Source organism: Barbatula barbatula, assembly GCF_947034865.1.
Source record: "Barbatula barbatula genome assembly, chromosome: 5".
Taxonomy (NCBI): Eukaryota; Metazoa; Chordata; class Actinopteri; order Cypriniformes; family Nemacheilidae; genus Barbatula; species Barbatula barbatula.
The window spans coordinates 9936425-9950932 of NC_136769.1; the positions used below are offsets into that span (position 1 = coordinate 9936425).

Genomic DNA, 14508 nt, shown 5'->3' on the forward strand with positions numbered 1-14508 from the left:
GTGGTATTATGTTGATTTTATACAGCTTTGGTTATTACCATATAAATAGCATGAAATAGAATTAAAAACTTTATCCCCTGTCATTTGTAAATGGCAAAATAACTGACAACTATGCTGCAAGTTAAGTTTCTACTTTTTTCTTAATTCGCAACGTGATTATATTGACACATCCGAACGTGACCAGCTGGTTTACTACACTGCAGTCTTTTAAGTTTTGGTTTCCCAACGTCAATGGTGTTGTGATGTGGGGCCCCACTAAGGTCTCTTCCCTTGCGTGTATGCGTTGTCTTCGTGAGTCAAATTTCATCTAATCTGTCAACTGTTGTAAAAAAAAATCGATCAAAGATCTGATGCAAATGTAGAGCACTTTCCCTCATTCAGATATTAATGATAACAATTTTGAGAATTCGTTATATATTCTATATATGGCTCCTGTCGTTGAACCTTAGTCGAGCTATTGCCGTCTGTTGTTAATCTCCTCCTATTGGGCCCTATCAGCCCTCAGTTTTCGCTTTCGATTTCTTCAATGGAGGGCAGATCATGCGAAGGATTTAAAGGGCACCACTCGAAAGTGACTTACTGATATTGAGCAGTCGAGCAGCAAACGTGAGTAAACACACAATGCATCCGTTTATGGATATTATCTTAGTTGATTTAAGCTTTTCATTGTTGTAATTGTGCCGTAATTATTTGTTGACCTGTAAATCAATTACAGTCAGTGTTGTATTGTGTCGTAAAAACACCGATTATTGGTTTAATGAGCAATTCACATCTATTTCTAAAATGTGTAAAGTAAAAAGATCTAGTTGATAAGGTGCTCGTCGTGCAAATCTCAACGGAGACTGAATACGCAGTGTTAAAGGGGTGGTTCAACCCAAAATTAATTCTGTCATCGTGTACTCAAACTTGCGTACATTTATTTGTTCTGTTGAACACAAAGAAAGATATTCCACTACAATAGTAGAAACAAAATGTATGTAGTTTGTTCCGTTGAACACACAGTGAGATATTTTCTCGGTTCTGGGACACCTTTGACTACCATTTAATTTGTCATATGGTAGTCAGTGATGTTCCAGAACTGAACAACTTCCAAATATCTTTCTGTGTGTTCATCAGAGCAAAGTCATTTATATAGGTATGAAATTACACAAGGGTACGTACATTCTTGGGTGAACTATTAATTTTTTTCGGCTGCCTTTAACAACAATGCTTTCTTTTGACTGTGTGTAGATGGAGATTAACCTACGTGCGTATCAGGAGGAGGTGGTGCAGACGGCTCTGAGAGGAGAGAACAGCATCATCTGGCTCCCCACAGGTGGGGGAAAAACCCGGGCTGCGGTCTATGTCACCAAGAAACACCTCGAGACAAAAGCCAATGCTAAAGTGGCAGTGCTTGTCAACAAGGTAAAGCTGGATTAGTTATCACCCTGGGTCTGTGAATAATACCACTGGACATTTTTATCTTTCTCATCCTATGTTCTATTTTATTTCATGTTTTCATTACTGTATACCATTGTACATGTTCCCAGGTGCACTTGGTAGACCAGCACTTTGAGAAAGAATTCAGTCCTTATCTTGGGAAAGATTATAATGTCATGGCCATTAGCGGGGACAGCGATGAGAAAGACTTCTTCGGACGTGTGGTCAAAAAAACAGATGTTGTGATCTGCACTGCTCAGATCCTGGAGAACGCCCTGACCAACATGGATGAGGAGAAACACGTGGAGCTCACAGGTACCGCCAGTTTTTGCCTGGCACCTCATGACATACACATAGGCACATAAATGTAATTGTAAACGCCATCAGTGATTAAATGTGACTGAATGTGGAAATCTTTCAAATGTTGTTATAAATTAATGAAACTTAAACTAATCGGCTTAAATGCAGATCCCAGGTTTAAATGGTAGTCTCCATTTGTCTCCGTTCAGACTTCACCCTGCTGGTCATAGACGAATGCCACCACACACATAAGGATGCCGTCTATAACAAAATCATGGGCCGCTATGTCGAAAAGAAATTGAGAAAGGAGGGAAATTTGCCTCAGATTTTGGGTCTTACAGCATCACCTGGTACTGGAGGAAATAGGACACTGGATAAAGCTGTGGAACATGTCATGCAGGTGTGGTTGTGTGTGTTTGTCTGTCTGCATGCACACATCATATTAAAATGTAATTTATTTCTTCAAATAATTTTCACCGTGTTGTTTTCAGATCTGTGCCAATCTGGATTCTGTCATTGTGTCCACCAAGAATTTCAAACCAGTGCTGCAAAAACTTGTCCCCAGACCCATGAAGCAATATGACATTGTTGAAAAAAGAGCCCTGGTACTGGCTTCTGCGTACATTTAGATTTTACTTTGCTCTTAATCTGATTTACTACAGTATATGGTTTCACTGCACACATGTAGTATTCAGTATAATTGTTTATGTGTGTCAGGACCCATTTGGGGACCATCTGAAGTCAATGATGTCAATGATTCACGAGTACATGCCGTCAACAGCGAGTGCAGGTCTGCGTGAGAAGGGCACCCAGGAATATGAAAATGATGTGGTGGATCTACACAAAACAGGTTAGAGGTCATTAGCAATACAAAGATCACCTAATAACATTGCATTACTGAGAGAACATGAATTGATATTTAGTGTGTTCATAACATTTGAAAATCAGTCAGGACCTTTTAAGTCAAAAACTTTTATTGGCATGGTTTGCTAAATTTACATTTGGTGAGATGGCACTGTTCAAAGACAGGGAAGCAGCAGCAGCTGTTGGGGCGACCCTCCTGGTTTAAGACTGGGAGAGCAACTCAAAAAACGCGGATACTTCACCCAAAAAAAATGACTCACCTTCGAGTTTCAAATCCGTGTAAATTTCTTTTGGAAGAATGCTTATAACCAAACAAATCTTGCCCCCCATTGACTCCCATAGTACTATCATTTTTTTTGTTCTGTTGAACAACAAACTGTTCTAGGGCACTTTTTACTTCCTACTATGGTAGTCAATGGGGGCGAAATCTGTCTGGTTACCGCATATGCATTCTTCCAATTATCTTTTTCTGTGTTCATCAGAACAAAGAAATTTATACAGATTTGGAAGACCTTGAAGTTGAGTGAATGATAACAGAATATTCATTTTTGGGTGAATTATCCCTTTAAACGGAAGTTTAGTTGCTGGGTGGCAAGCAGCAAGGCAGACTTGAGTGAAGCTGTATTTAAGCAGGGCACCGAATTGAGTGCGTAGCAGATTAGTTGATATGGGCTTTGAATCAGCTGATAGCAGAGCTTGACTAAAAGGCCTGCCTGAACTAACGCAGAATGCTTGACTTTTGATTCTCATTGTGTAATTGCGTATATAAAGGTGACAATCGCGTGACTGTGTTTTTCTTTGTTTTAGGTGTACATCTGGAGAACAGGCTGATAGCTCAGTGTGCTCTGCATTTGCGGCAATACAATGATGCTCTCCTCATCAATGACACTGTTCGCATGGTGGATGCGTTCCGGCTTCTAGATGACTACTACAAGTCAAGTGAAAACAACTTGCTGGATGCCACTCACTATTTTCTCGAGGGACTTTTTGAAGGTGTGCATTCTTTACCGTGATGCTCATTACATTAATGCTTTTAAAGGAATAATTTAACTAAAAATAACACTTTTTGTGGAAAAATAAATGATATGATGAAATGGATGATCCCATTAATTTGTGATGCTCATAGTGATAGGATATCTCATCCAGTCACACGTAAGCTGACAGTTCCTTTGTTTCCTGCAGAAAACCGTGTAGAACTAAAGCAGCTGGCATCAACCTTTCTCTACGAAAACCCCAAACTGGATAAGTTGGAGCACACGCTGCTAAAACAGTTTAAGGACAAAAGCTCTCGCGGTATCATCTTCTCAAAGACCCGCAAGGCAACCCACTGTCTTCATGAGTGGGTGAGATGTAACCCTGAGCTGCAGAGGGCAAACATCTGTGCTGGCATTCTTACTGGAGCAGGCATAGGGGTAAACCACATGACCCAGGTAGTTTTAGACATACTTTATGCAAGATATTACAGTTGGAATACGTTTTTCACATAAACAATGAAGAGGTTGTTCATAACTTTTTTGTTTGTGTCTGTTTCCTGTCTTAGAAGAAACAAAAGGACACAATCAAAGCATTTCGAGATGGAGATCTTAACCTCCTAATATCCACCAGTGTAGCTGAGGAAGGACTTGACATCAAAGAATGTAACGTGGTTGTACGTTACGGACTATTGACCAATGAAATCGCACAGCAGCAGGCCAGTGGGCGGGCCCGTGCTGAGAACAGCGTCTACTCGGTGGTGGCTACAGAAGGGGGGCGTGAAATACGCAGGGAACTCACCAATGAGTTCCTAGAAGAACTGACCGCAAAAGCTATTAACCAAGTGCAAAGCATGAATCCCAGGGAGTTCAGAATAAAGGTGTGCACTTTAAATCTCAATTCAGGACAACATGTTTTTTTCATTCTTTCAAACACTTAAAGGTCAAAAATGAAAGTTCTGTCATCATTTACTCACCTTCAAGTTGTTTCAAATCTGTATAAATTTAATTGTAATGATGAACAGAGAAAGATATTTGGAAGAATGCTTATAACCAAACAGATTTTGCCCCCGTTGACTACCATTGACCAACAAATAAATTTATGCAGATTTCGACTCCAAGGTGAGTAAAAGATGACATCTTTTTGGGGGTGAAGTATTCCTTTCAAGCAACATTTCACCCAAAATGGACAATTCTGTCTTCATTTACTCACCATTGAATGCTTGTACGCAAACAGTTCTTGACCACCATTGGCTACCATAGTAGGAAAATCTGCTTTAAAATTCTTTGTTCTGTTGAACGCAAAATCAGATATTTTGGAGAATGAAGGAAAGCAAACAGTTCTGGAGCACCTTTGACCACCATTGTAATTTTTTCCTACTATGGTAGTGAATGGTGGCCAAGAACTGTTACAAGCATTCTTCCAAATATCTTTCTCTGTGTAAATGATGACTGAACTGTCCCTTTAACTTTAATCTCTTTGCAGATGTGTACATGCATTAAAACGATATGCTTTAGCTTGTCTGTGCGCTTTCTCGTTGTCAGATGTTTGAGATTCAAAAAACAGATGTTTTGGTTCGGATGCAGACAGAGCAGAACAAGGGACAAAGAGAGCAGCGCTACAAATCTGCCGAAGTGCAGTTTCAGTGTAAAGGGTGCTTTACTCCTGTTTGCTTTGGAGAGGATATCAGACAGATAGAGAATTCACACCGTGTTAACATCAATCCTAATTTCAAGTGAGTTATCCTTTCTCAGTCAGAAACGTATCTAAAGTCTGTAATATAGATCCAGAAATATAAAAAAAAAAAAAACTTCACTTCTATAGCTTGACCTGTTTGTTTAATCAATTATGAGGAAAGTCAGCTTGGAGTAAATAAGTAAATACTGTGTACATATTTTGTTACTTTGCTCTTAGACACTTACTAGAACTACTGAAACATCATTTGCAATTTCCTGTTGTGCCATTTACCAGATGTTAATGACAGAACTTTGTGAAGTTTCGTGACTTTGTGTGTGCCTTTGTGTTATATAGGAGGCATTATAGAGTATGTGGGCAGGTGCATCTGGAGAGACAGTTTGAAGATTGGGAGCCTGGAAGGGTTATTGAATGCAGAATTTGTGGAAAGGTAGGCCTACAGATTATCTTCTCATGCTAAAACATAACACATTGTGCTTGTTAGTGTATTCATCTTAAGTGGTAAGTTTTTAGGCATACAGTCCTACTTTACTACTCTCTCTCTCTCTCTCTCTCTCTCTCTCTCTCTCAGCACTGGGGAATGGAGATTAAATTCAGGAAAGTGACAATACTCCCTTGTCTGAAAATAGACAGTTTTTCCATGAGCACGTCTCAAGGCAAATGCTCACCCAAGAAGAACTGGAGTAAAGTTGAGTTCAAAGTGGAAGAGTTTAACTTTTCAAAGTACATGGAAGACCATTTATTGGACCAGAACCTTGACGACTGACACGTCATTTACATTTATTCTATACATTTAGTAATTTAGCAGACACTTTTATCCAAAGCGACTTACAAAGAGTTCGGGGAGCAATCTTTTCTGAGGACAGAACAATAGTTGATTACAAAGTCATGTTTACAGTAAACAGTAGCTGTAGCTAGGACAATATAAACAATTTAGAAGGTTTTTTATTATTAAACTTAGTCTCAGGAAAATTGTCAATTAGGTTTTAGTCAAGTTAGTAGGTAACAGGTGTGTTTCAGTTTCCTGAAGGTTTGTGGACTCTGCAGATTTTGGTTTGCAATCTGTCGGCTGGGGAGGTACAGTTTTAATATCTATTTTAATTATTAAGCAGCATTCTAAATCATGCGTTCTTATTAAGGAATTTTTTCATTTTGAACATTGTCGTATCTTCAATTTAAAAAATGTTTTTAAAGTCGATTTAGTAGTTATGTGTTTGTGTGCACGTGTGTGTGTTAATGCTTGAATGCACAGGCAGTGTAGGCTTATTATCCGTTTCATCAAACTTATTTTTGAGTCTCTCTGGGATCAGGGTATGCACTTTGATTATGAATCATTGTTTGTGCATTTCAGACACCTCATGACACTCTTTGAGCTCTTGCCCATCGGCCTGAGATTGTTTGAAAATATTCATATATTTATGTAAATAAGATGTTAACTGCGATTTATAAAAATGTTCATAATATAATAAAATTGTACCAAAGAAAATTAATTTTTAAACCTTGTAATATTAAGAATGCCATGTTTATAACAGTCAAACTGTTAAACACGTGTGAAATCTATCAAATTAAAAAAAGGGCAATTATCGGCACTTTTACAGGTGTATGCATATACATACATGTGTTTCATTTATTTGTATGAGTCAGTACAATGTATTGGTCGCTAGATGGCGCCACGCAGTCTTGATTTTCTTCAATGTTAATTGACTCTCGTTCAATGTTTCCCCATTTAAACTTCACTGTCGTTTATTATTATTTGTTTACTATTGGACCACGTACGAAAAACCTTTAATTGAAAATCAGTATAATCAAAATTATTAAAAATGTAAATTATTTCATTTCAGAATATTCTTTTTTCTTACTTTTTTCAACAGGCTGTCAATATGTATGTGTTTACCAATGACAGCATATCAATTCAGCATATGCATAGAATTGTACAAAATGAATGTGTTGAACATTCACAGCATTTGTGATAGGTCATCTGCAGAATGCATATCATTTAATTTATGCATTTGTCTTCAAGGCACAAAATACATCCGTTTGGGTCGTATGTAAATTTGGCCTTTATAATGGAATTGTGGATATTATCAGTGGAAATCTTTGCTCTTTATACAGTTATTAAATAAATAAGACGTTACTCCGTGGAGAATCAGTTTCTGCATACTAGATAACCACCAATTTCCCTCTGACCAAATATTCTTGTGTAAATGTAATATTAAATGTAATCGGGCAAAAGAGGCAGAGAGGGGCTTGACATAAAGGGGAATGTTGTGCCAGTGTGGTTTTGCATGGATCACTGCCTCAACGCCCACAGCATGCACAATGCCCGCAGAACAAAATACACATGCTTGCACATGTACACAGGCAGACCTTAGCAAAGACATTCAAAGTCATTGTTAAAATTGAGTTGAAACGCACATACTCGCCTAAATATGCCTTAACCTCCTTTTTGTACCATAGGCTAGTATTTCACTCTACAAGTGTATTTTCCTGTTTGTATGTGAGAACATCTCCTTGGTATGAATTTGTGAATCTGAATGGGTCAGACCTTCTTTGATGTTTTCAAATTACGTCAGATTTTTTTTTGCGTTCTTTGGGAATTAAACACGTGAGCCTAGCATTGTTATGGCGATTCTATACCATTTTAAATATAAATGAAAGAGACAGATTACCCAAACATGAAACCAACCCTGTATGACTTTCGTTTCTGCAGAACACAAAAGAAGATATTTTGAAGAAACAACATTGGCCCCCACTGACTTCCATTGTATGGACACACTGGCTTTTGCGGACATTTCTCCAAATATCTGCTTTGGTGTTTCATTTACAGTATCACATATAGGTTTTAAAGCGTCTAAAGGTTAACACAATTTTAAACAGGATTTTTTTATCCCTTTAAGCTACATGAATTCTGCCTGCATACACAACCCGTTTTCTTTGTTATATTGTACACTGAAAGACATGATAGGAAGGAACACACCAAAACTGCAGCTGCAGCACTCACATCAGACATAATGCCGAGTGGACATTTTTAATAGCTGTTAAAGCGAGATTCAATGTGAAATTGCCACTCTATTCATCAGAAACAAAGACAGATCACATAATCACAGATTGTCAGTGGGGCTAAATAAAGGGGCACTTATGTGTCAAACCTAAAGCTACACAGACAAGTACACACTTACAGACATACTCACACATAGCACAGATGTTGTTGTTGTAAGCTCTGGACTGACCTTATCAGACAGGATTAATCAGTCCAGGGTTCAGAAAGTAGGGGTGTTTGGGTCTTTCTGTATGTGTAACTCTTGCTCATCTGTGTGTGTGCGCATGTGTGTCTGTAGAGACCCAGGTGCGAAAGAGAGGATGGAGGAATCGAGATGGATAAATGGACTCTGCCAAGGAGACAAAACTAAAACTGCCGTCTGTTTAATTCACTCAGCACACATATATAACTGATGTAATTCCTTTTAGTTCAACAAAGAGTCCGTAAGAGAAACCAATCGTCTTACCCAGTGCTTATGGTCAGTTCAAAAGGATAATAAAACAACTTTGCTTTGCGATGCGATTCTGTATTTCTATCCAAAGCACATGTGAAATTCTGCAATTCTTGTACTAGTCGGGGCCGAAGACTGTCTTTTAATTACGGATACCCAGAAGCTGAACTATTCTGGGACGCGTACGCTTTGCTGTTTGTGTCCAGCTTGTAAAGACAAATATTTGAAGTCCATATATATCACACTAATGACATGCTGCGGGATATTATGTAGTGTAGTGTTGTGTTGTAAACAAGGTTGGACGAGAAAAGAATCAACTCGGACGCCGTCACTCTTTGTCACTCATTCGTCTGTTTCTGTCATTACCGGTTCAGTCATACTCTCTATCCATCTTTCCTTCGCTCCATCTGTCTGTCCAGCATCTCTTTGTCTCGCTCCCCCTCTCTCTTCTCCTTTTGTCCGCCCTGTATGAAAAACACCCTGTCAATCTTGTTTTCTTTTATTCTCTCTATTCTATAGTTAATAGGCTTCCATTTTCTTTGATAAGACGCTGCGTATTAATGATCATGTAGACTGGCCTGTTTCTACAATGGAAAGACAGACAGTCAGAGAGAGAGAGAGACAACGAGAGAGACAACAATGTATGCGCGAGTGTCTGTGTGTGTGTGTAAATATGAAACTGAATGGATGTGTTGACTCTCTTCAGATAGCCAGTAAAAGACAAGGAAATTGGCCCAAATGGGGCATGGGTAATTTCACATCTGCGGTGTTCAATCAACCTCGATCTGGCTTTTGTGCAGGCCAGCTCTTGACAAACAGGCAGGTGCGCTAGCATGTGTGTTACGTGTGTGAGAAAACACAGAAATATGTGGTTAGAAAGGATGCAATTCGATGAATGATACACATGAACAAAATATTGGAAACATGTTTATATATGTTTGGACAATATATTCCAATCTACATGTACATTTACACACGTCATATTGGTTAAATTAGGCTTCATTGCCTGTGAGGAAAGGCAACCTATATTTATTTTGTAATTTGGAGAAACGGTATTTCTGAGAGACACGATTCATTCGGTGTAAAGAAGAAAATTGTAGCCATCAGGAATTAATGACATTGAAGGAATGGGTGTCTCAAAGTGGGGCCAGGTGCCTGGAGGGGAGGGGCTAAAACAATTGCCTGATGTCAGCTGTGATCGAAATGAACTGTTTCATCATTACAAATACGAAAAAAGACGCTGTATGCTTTTAGACAAGATGCTTATAAATCATCTGCTCCTTTTATCTCCATAAATGTACGTATCCGGTTTGTTTCATTTTGTTGTTATTTGGAACTTGTGATGGCGTATGCATATGTGTATATGTGTATGTGGTTTGACTGACATACTTTTCACCTTACAGACCCTGTGTGAATCTGTGATAATGTTTAATAATAACTTTTTGTCTGCTACAGTTTTCCTGAGTGTGTGCGCGATGGTGTGCCTGTTGGGACCCGTGTGTAAGGTGGGTGGTGGGAAAGTGGGTTTCTTCTGGTGGGAAATGGCTATTTATGTAACTGCAAATGGAATGAGACACACACACATGCTTTTTCTGAATGTCTTACACACTTAGACACATAACACACACTGCCCTGCAGGCACAGGTAACCTTCACTAACCAATGTAAGCCAATAAAAGGGCAGGATGGAAGTGTGAAGCAGGTGACATGGGTGGAGTGATGTGTGCAGGGGTTGTACGGACATAGAAGACGTGGAAACAAACAGAGACCATGAAGTTTTTCCCTTATTAAAAATAAACTAATTTAGTTTAAGACTGAAACATTTTAACTGCACTCTTTCATCAAACAAGTGACCCACTGTTTCACTTGAAGCTTAAAGTGGCCGCTTCCAACCCACCCTTGTCACCACACCGCTTTAAGAGACGTGACCCAAGCCATTGCTTCCTGCCAGACAAAAATGCAAGTTTTTGTATTAAAGTGTCTTTCTCTTTTAGGTTTGTTTAGTGACGTATTTGTCGTGGCAGTAAAGGACTTGCTCCATCTCTTATGACCAAAGTTGAATGCGAGCAGTCGCTTCTGTCAACATGCCATTAACGTCAATGTGCCGCTGCTGCTTTTCAATCAGCAGAGCGGTGGAGGATTAAAGCTTTTCTGGGCCGTTTAGATTGAAAATGAAAAACTGAGAGAATGATGATGGGGGATTAAAGGATGAAATTAGGTCTAGATGACTAGTTTCTTGGTGCATGTGACTACTGCAGTCCCCTTTTGAGGGAATAAATTGAAACTCTTGCATGATAAACTATAGTTGTGATCTTGGGTCTTTGGCAAAAGAAGCAGCACAAAGGGATAAAAGTGCTGCAGGTGGTTTGGGACAGTTCATTGTTTAGAGGTGAGTTAAGGTAATGACAGACCTTCATACTGGCACACTTCCTAATGTGTTGGCAGTCAGGGTGCTTAGAGGATCCCGCCCTGATATTATTCCTTAAATTCCTTGCTGTGGGGAGTGGTCACCGTGATTGGAGCATTGCGAAAGGATGTGTTTTTTCCCTGCCCCAGATTGTATCAGCCTGAAGTTCAAAATTAGGACCCGGCTCATTTCCTATAAATGCTTTGTGTGTTTTGTTGACTATAGAAAAAGTCCGTATCAGAGTGTCAGACAAGTGTATGAAAAGAAAAAGATTGAGCTGACATAATTATACTCATATGCCTGAAAGTGTGCTGATTTATCATATTTCTATGATTGGTATACATTGCATGAAAAGATTCATTTAGTTTCACATTCATTTAATTTGACCTTTTTTATAATAGAAATTTCTCAGCCTTGATTTACATTTCTTTTGCTGATGGGAAGTGGTAGTTGCAATATGCAGACCAGACCTTAAAAAAAGTACACATTTTCAAAAAACGAAAAAGGATTGATGTTTGTAGACATGCAGGTTGGCAAAGCATTTATGTTACATCTCCTGCATGTACTGTACATTATATTTGTGGTGCAATGGAAGTTTGTAATTGTGCTTGTGTGCACGTATGTTAAACGTAAATATACAGTACGTGTACATAAATGTGCTGTAAAGTTAAAATGTGCTTTGTGTGGGTGGATTAGGTAAAAACCTCTTCAGACCTCTTGTCAAGGGCTCTTACCATTTGAGTATCTTGCAAAAAGCACATCATCTCTGGGTGACATTCAGCCTTCCTCCTCTGGTCTGGGTCATTTGAAGAGCCTCTCCACCATCACATCTTTCAGAAACTTCACTTATAATGACCCCGAAGAGACATCAGGATCAACACCCATTTCTTCGAACAGGCATTTTTCTACCTGTACGTGCATGTTATCTGCATAAACTGTGGATGTAGGATAGTGTCCAATGGATCTTGTTTCTAATTATATTATTGCTGTCAAACGAAAGAAAGAAACGAATGAATAGCATATGCTGTGACCATTGCAAGGTTGTTTGTTATTAGTGTTCAGAGAGTTGTGGATACAATGAGCAAATCATTCATACAAACACAAGTGAGACATTCTGAGAGCTTGCATGGCACAGCAGGGCACATGGGTTGATATTTTAGTTTTAGGAATTATTTATTATTGACACTGAAAATGAAGCGGGGGAAATAGTGTATGCTTGTAAAGGTTTAAATAAATGGGTGTTTGAGTGTGTCCAAACACACTTAAATTGTTCTCACTGCACTTACTCCCACACTCGTATCAGCGCTCACCAATGACTCACTTCCTTCTCACACACACACAAAGACACGGCAATTCAACCGTAGTGTTGGTACAACACTGGTTATAGAAAACTACAGGGGTTTGGTGTGTCATTTATAATATAAAGCAACAGTGTCGGTACAGAGTGGTCAAGAAATTCTAATATTTCAATTACATTCAAAAATCCTGTCATCCGTCTAGACCCTTTTTTTGTGTAGGCAGTTGGGAAACCATCCAGAGAGATTGATATAATGCACTGATGTCACTACTGGCATCCCTTCTACAATAACTGCAATGTGCCATTCTGAAAGTCAAAATAACAATGTCGCGGTCATATAATATGCCGGATACAACTTGTTTGACAATAAATAAGATCCTTGCTTACTGAAAATGTCCCTTGGGTCTGGTTAGCTTTAGAGAAAAAAAGCATGCGTTATTTGGTGAACACCAAAATGATCACAGAGGGGCCTTTTGTACCTCAAACTGGTCAGTCACCTCTATTCAATTAGTGTACAATTCTATTCAGAAATATGATTGAAAAATCAATTGAGAAATAATAGTGCATTCGGTGAAAATAACCTCGCACGAGTGAAGAAATAATCATGGAAACTACAGGGTGTTGACATTATCATAATATCGATTCATATTCATACTGTTTTGACACGCACTGCACCTTGTATCTCGTACCGATCAAATATATAATAAAGAGATTTTTGAAAGCGATATCTTTGGTTTGAACAGGACCGACAAATTCATTCATGAGATGATCAGTCGGGTGTGAAGGTGACCCGGGTCTTTCGATTACGCTCTGTACACCTTAATGGTTTATTGATTAAATTCAAAATAATTAAGAGGCTCACACTCAATGAAATGAATGGTCTGCAGTCTATTGGGCTGGAGGACAGCTCCCCAGAACAAATTACAAATCAAATACTCTTCATCTACTTCATTAACGGAGTCAAATGTGTTTGAAGTGTTTACTGTCTACGGTCTCTCACACCGGGAAATAGATCCCTGCAGGTTCCAATAAAAAAAACCTTATTGGCATGAAAACATGGGTTTACGCTGCCAAGGCATTAATACACATGACACTTGTATACAGACAAAACAACATTTGGACATGTTCAATTATAGGTTAGATATTCAGTCAAATAAGCAGCAAAAATGTTTTAAAGTGCTGTACACTTTTTGTGGAAACTGCTGGTGTTTTTGTGGACTTTTTAGTCTAGGTTTTGTATTTATCTTAGCTACCACCATTGTTGCGTTTTGTGAATTTTGGTGTTTGTGAATGCCAGACTGACTCACCAGACACAACATTCAGTATCTCATCAAAACAACAAATGATTATATAAAACGAATCACCATAATGGCAATGGTAAAAAATAACCGTTTTTGTAATTGGAAATCTGCTGTGTTCATGTAGAAAATGAATTTCTGTCAATATCTTACAGTGTAGAACATCTGGATAAGAGTGGATAGGAATTCTTTTGACTTGAGTGGATTAATGATGTCTTGGGTCATAAGTGTTAACATTAATTCTGGCACACTGAATCTACCAGTTAGTGGCCTTGGATCAGGGAGGATAGTGATGTTTCGAGTTTTTAGTATGAGGAAAATAAATCATGCCTCCCGCCCCTCTTTTCCTAAGAGATGAAATGGAGTGTATGCAGGAAAAAACATGGCATCAGTTTGCTCTCTTGCTGATTACTCCTCTCGGAAAAGGAGACTGAGAAGTGACATAAGAGTGAAGGATAGTAAAAACAACAAGGAAATTGGAAGGAAAGAATGAAGGAAAGCCACAGGGGATGCATACATTTCATGAAGTCTCAATTAGAGTTTTGCATGTATGTGGTAAATGATGTGTTCAATCAAGACCAATGGATGTATGTATGACTTACTGAATAGTGAATAAATGCAACAGTTCCCTTTAATATTCTAATTGAACATAAAATTATGATTTTTATGTATTTTATGTAGTATGTGTAGGCTATACAGTTAAATGCACTGAGAATAAAGATGGAACAGAATAAGTGTTCTTGTTTTGCTAAAGTAACTTTTGGAA

At 38.6% G+C, this 14508-nt stretch overlaps 1 protein-coding gene across 1 annotated transcript; it reads left to right on the plus strand.

Annotated features, from left to right (window-relative positions):
- Positions 1–488: 488 nt before the first annotated feature.
- On the plus strand, positions 489–7384 carry dhx58 (DEXH (Asp-Glu-X-His) box polypeptide 58). Its single transcript, XM_079457062.1, has 12 exons — positions 489–606; positions 1231–1404; positions 1530–1734; positions 1929–2119; positions 2211–2324; positions 2437–2569; positions 3391–3576; positions 3766–4013; positions 4124–4435; positions 5100–5290; positions 5587–5680; positions 5822–7384. Exons 2-12 carry the CDS (start codon positions 1231–1233, stop codon positions 6014–6016), a joined length of 2043 nt encoding a protein of 680 aa, XP_079313188.1. The 5' UTR covers positions 489–606; the 3' UTR covers positions 6017–7384.
- Positions 7385–14508: the final 7124 nt, after the last annotated feature.